This window comes from Protopterus annectens, chromosome 13.part0, assembly GCF_019279795.1.
Source record: "Protopterus annectens isolate FY-2018-M chromosome 13.part0, PAN1.0, whole genome shotgun sequence".
In the NCBI taxonomy this organism is placed as follows: Eukaryota; Metazoa; Chordata; order Ceratodontiformes; family Protopteridae; genus Protopterus; species Protopterus annectens.
Window position 1 is genome coordinate 1,114,116,357 of NC_056747.1, and position 5,136 is coordinate 1,114,121,492.

A 5,136-nucleotide genomic window follows, 5' to 3' on the forward strand; every position below is an offset into this window, starting at 1 on the left:
TCTGATATGCTAGCTTACTTTAACTGTGATGTCTATTACATCACTTATGCATGCCGCAGTAGCTCTGTACCTACCATGTGGTAGCATAGAGCTGTTCATCCTATTATCACTGTGCAACTGTTTTCTTATGCAGTCCTTTGCTTTGTAAGCAGGCTCTGTTCCTTGCCTGCTACATCTCTTCCGAACTCTGTTGTTTCACATGGCAACTTTTATAAATATTAGTGCTGTGAATGCACACAGCATCTGTCTGTAAATGCATCTACTTTTATTGTTTCACCATTTATTTTGTAAGTATAATTTAGGACCTGTTTTCCCAAATCTCACACTACTATTTTTATTGAGTTTAAAGGTGAGATCACTATTATTGCACCATTAATGCACGAGGTGTCTACTTTTTGTAGACTATCTCTGAGAACTTCTACATTTTTAAATTGAAGTTATTGTATTAACTACCCAGTTTTCAATCATATTTGGTATCTATTTCCCTATTTTATATTTGAGAAAAATAGTCGAAAAAAGGTAACCCCCAATACCAAACTCTGTGGGACGACAGCTGCAAGGGGGCCAGGTAACATCTCTCCACCTACACTTGTTGCATCCTGTTTCCCAATGTTTTATCCATTGCATTATGTATGGATTGACATCTAATGCATTTAGTTGGTTAGTTATTCCATTACAGGAAATACATTAGCAAGGTTAACAAAGGAGGTTTATATTGTCAGTCCTTCAGGTTTTTCCTGATACTCTTCAAAGTATATCACATGATTCATAAGGTGTGCTTTGTTAACAAACCATACTGTTTAGTACCTAGCAGAAGAAGGTCCCTTGAGTTATTCTAGATTTTCATTCAGTGATTTTACATTGAATATTGGTCAGGCTGATGAGAACAGAATTATACAGGAATGCTGCAGTACCATGCCTCCATGTTAGTGAAAAGGTGCTAGTGCTACAGCTATTGCCATAAATGAAGAATGAGCCAACATGCTAAAATTTTGTTTAACATAAATGGTAGAGGATTTGCTACGTTTTCCTTGATTCTGCAGAAGAGACCACAGGTTTGTTTTCTGGTACTAAGCAAGTTATTGATTGATTAAGTGATTGATTGGTTGATTTTTTTTTGTGGAAGCAGCTATATTTGTGGTCCTAGAAGTAATATTTCCAACCCATTATCTTTAACACTGTGATATATGTCCTTGATTGTTGTGAGGCACACATTTTTATGTAAGTATATTCACAGTATCCTGCAGCTGGCTATTATTTCATTCCATTGTTTAGTGATAACATGCTACATTCACAATTTTCCATTGTAGTGTTCTGTCATTGTTTTGTGACTTTTTTTGTCCCATCAAACCTCCCTCAAATACGTATATCCTTAGCTGTGAATTCCACCCCGTGTAAGAGCTGTCTGAGGGAGGTGTCATTCAGGCAGCTATGAAGGCACATTACGCGCTTGCTGGTATTCCAGCAATGAAACAGTTTGTAACAGCCTAACCCCATCCATGCATTAGGGGATGTATGAGCCACATCACCTCAGAGGTCATCAATGGCTTCCCCAGTGAGTGTATGTTGCCATACACCATGCTGAAGGCTATCACTAGACAGTGGTTTGGTGAGTCTTAACACCTTTCTTCAGGCTGCACATTAACATTGCCACCCATTCACCGAGGAATTGTGTCAATGCACAGCTGTCTCGGCCCTGCACTCAACTTAATATCAGCATGCCAATCCTTTCCTGGCCATCACATGTCACTTCAGGGTGTGTGTGTGTGTGTGTGTGTGTGTGTGTGTGTGTGTGTGTGTGTGTGTGTGTGTGTGTGTGTGTGTGTGTGTGTGTGTGCCTGTGTGTGTGTGTGTGTGTGTGTGTGTGTGTGTGTGTGTGTGTGTGTGTGTGTGTGTGTGTGTGTGTGTGTGTGTGTGTGTGTGTGTGTGTGTGTGTGTGTGTGTGTGTGTGTGTGTGTGTGTGTGTGTGTGTGTGTGTGTGTGTGTGTGTGTGTGTGTGTGTGTGTGTGTGTGTGTGTGTGTGTGTGTGTGTGTGCACGTGCCTGTGTGTGTGTGTGTGTGTGTGTGTGTGTGTGTGTGTGTGTGTGTGTGTGTGTGCGCGTGTTTAAATGTTAGTAGGTATTAGAACATGGCTGTGTGTATTATTTGTAGTAGGTACCAGTGCAAGGATGTGTAGGTAGCTTGCAATAGGTACCAGGCTAGAGCTGCATGTGCAAAGTGTACACAATGTATCCACAACTTCAGCAGGTACCCAGGTAAGGCTGTACATGCAACTGCACCAGGTATCCAGGCAGGAATGAGTAGGGTAGTGACAGATGTATATGTAGGGCTTTTCATGTAACTTGCAGTAAATGCCAAAAAAAGCTGCCTGTTTAACTCTCATAAGGTATGAGTATGCACTGTCTGTGTAACAGACACAATGTGTTAGGCCTGTGCCATCTGTGTAAGTAGTATCAGAAATCCAAAGGGGCTGTCTATACAGCTGGTAAAAGGCACAGAGGGAGGGCTATGTTTGTAAAAGGCACAAACTATAATGATGTAGCTCTGCATTGATATAGTAACAAGATTAAGGCAGATGTATCTGTGTACTTAAAGGTATGATAGAAGTGTGCTTCTTATATCACAAACAGACAGAACCAGGGAGGATCTCACTGTAAAGCTGTTGTTTGATTGAGGGTCACTAAAGTCCATATTACTGTTAGAAAGTTAATCCAGCCTCCAGGGCAGCACTGGCTGTATCGATAACAAATTAACTACTATAGAAAGATTGGGTTCTAGTGTTTTCCGCTGATTCATTATCTAATATTCAGTAGCAGATGTATGGAGGTTAAGTTGTCTTTAAAGATGCCAGTTACTGTATGTGGTCATTTGTAAAATACTGACTGCCTGTATTTTGCTGCTTTTTACAGGTGAAGATCTGGTTTCAGAACAAAAGATCCAAGTACAAGAAGATCATGAAACAAGGACCTAGTTCGCGTGATGGGGACCACCTGCATGGCTCTTCTTCCCCTCTATCTCCTAGCATTTCTGGGAATATTTCCCAACTTTGGGATGTGACTTTAGCTAGCAAAGCCTCTCACATGGCACAGAATAACTACCTAAACAGTTTTGGACACTGGTATTCACCACATCATCAAGATTCCATGCCAAGGTCTCAGATGCTGTGATAATGATGCCCACACTTTGTAAGTCATCAGTAGCATCCCGAATTTTGAAGAGATTCTGTACAACTGGGAGGCCTTACAAACAAATTTTCCTGCCTGGTAGTGTGCCTTTTTCCAAACCAGTGTCTTACCTTGGATTTTTCTCTCCATCTGCCATCATGCCCACCAGCATAAACTTCACATCAGCACATGTACTATAAAGCTCTGGGATTTTTGGCAAAATGAGGACAACTTGGTATTAGGCCCAGGCATGCAGACATTATGCAGAAACTAATTGCCCCACCTGTTTATCATTTTGCTGAAGTAAGGGAGAAGAAGCATACAGTTATTCCCTTTATACTGGAACTAAATAGCTTGTGCTAGAAAGTCCTTCACTGTGAACATTCTGTTGGAATTCCTTCACCAGAAATGTTCATTCCATTCTGACTTGATGGTAGTAATTGTTCAGATTCGTAGCAATTCCATACATCAGAACACACAACATTTACTAGATCTGATCGTCAGCTAAAGCTCAATTTCTGACAATAAAAAGTTTTGAAACCACTTTTCTCTAAAAGTCCAGTGGGTCCAAAGGGATGTACACTACATTGTTTACAAAAATGTTGAGAGATACATTTATAGAAAAAAAATTCAACTAAATTTTGGAAGCCTAGTCAATAAGATGTCTGGAAATGTTTTGTATATTGGATCACTGTATCCTGTCTTTATTTAACCTAATCAATTTTCAGTTATGTTTTCTTAATAAGAAATATTTATAAAAAGAAATGTTACTATTGTATTGATAAACTTTATAAAGAAGAACAGATTGGAAATAAAACTGTACAGACCTATTTTTTTCCCATGGCTGTAATTATTTTAGCAATTTTTACAAGTTTAGTGGTTGCTCAATTATGGTATGGATGGGTCTGGTAAAGCTAGTGCTATTCTCTGTATGAAACAGTAAGACAGAATCAACCCCAACACAACATCTAGAACTCAGCAGAACAAGACAAGTCACCTGACTACTGGTGAACTCCTTAGAAAGATAATTATTGCAGGGAGAAACCCCTGCACACTCCATGTAAGGGACATTCCCCACTTGCTCTTTACTTGTATATTGTAACCCCATAGTTACATTTTAGTTGATAAAGGAAAAACTCCCAAAACAGAGTTCACAGCAGCCTCACCAACAGCAGCCCAATAGTGCTGGCATTATTGATAATCTATGACCCAGTGTGATTTATAGCAGGTGCAGTCACATGATCAGAACCTAATCAAATACGCATTGATCATTCATAAGTAAGCTGTCCTGGAATTTTAACAAGTAAGTCTTAATTCTTAACCAAAAATATTTATAGTAGTTACATAGCATGATTTAGCATAGTAGAGATTCTTCAAAAATACAGCCACTGGCTTGGCTGTAAAGTTCAGAGGGATACAGCCCTTATTGCAACCAAGGCAACTGGAGGTTGAAGGAGAGGCCTTGGCACTGGAGGAACAAGGCAGGGAGAGAGACGACAGAAGGGGCATTGTCCACTTGCCTCTCCTCAGGGGTGAGGAAGGCTATGGGCACTGGGGGAGCACCTACGGAATTGCAAATTTTCCAGTGGAGATTGGGAAAACCAGTTATTGTGCTTGAGGGGAGGGGAGGGGAGGGAATGCTTGCTGACCACATCTCTTTTGTAAGTGAGAAATGACCAGTGCAATCAGTCCATTGCACAACTCTGTTTGGCTGTGTAAGTTGAGAGTTTGCAGGAAATGTTAGCGCTTAAAGCAGAAGACTCTCAAACCACTCCGGACCCTCACCACACTCACCCCAGTGAAGGGGAACTAATGGGCCAACTGGTTGGAAAAAGGCTGATGACTGACAAACAGCAGGAATAAAAAGCACAGATGTATCTATCTATCTATCTATCTATCTATCTATCTATCTCTCTCTGTGTATATGTATATATATATATATATATATATATATATATATATATATATATAT

General features: G+C 40.1%; 1 protein-coding gene across 2 annotated transcripts in view; it reads left to right on the plus strand.

The window, feature by feature from the left end:
- LOC122788136 (homeobox protein DLX-6-like) overlaps nt 1-4,326 on the plus strand; it is a 60,942-nt gene extending 56,616 nt beyond the window's left edge. The window contains exon 3 of one of the 2 annotated variants that reach the window (XM_044055080.1): nt 2,910-4,326. In XM_044055080.1, coding sequence (XP_043911015.1) covers nt 2,910-3,167 — 258 coding nt within the window. In that variant the 3' untranslated portion in view covers nt 3,168-4,326. The remainder of the gene's footprint in view (nt 1-2,909) is intronic. The other variant, XM_044055081.1, reaches the window with a different exon arrangement.
- Nucleotides 4,327-5,136: the final 810 nt, after the last annotated feature.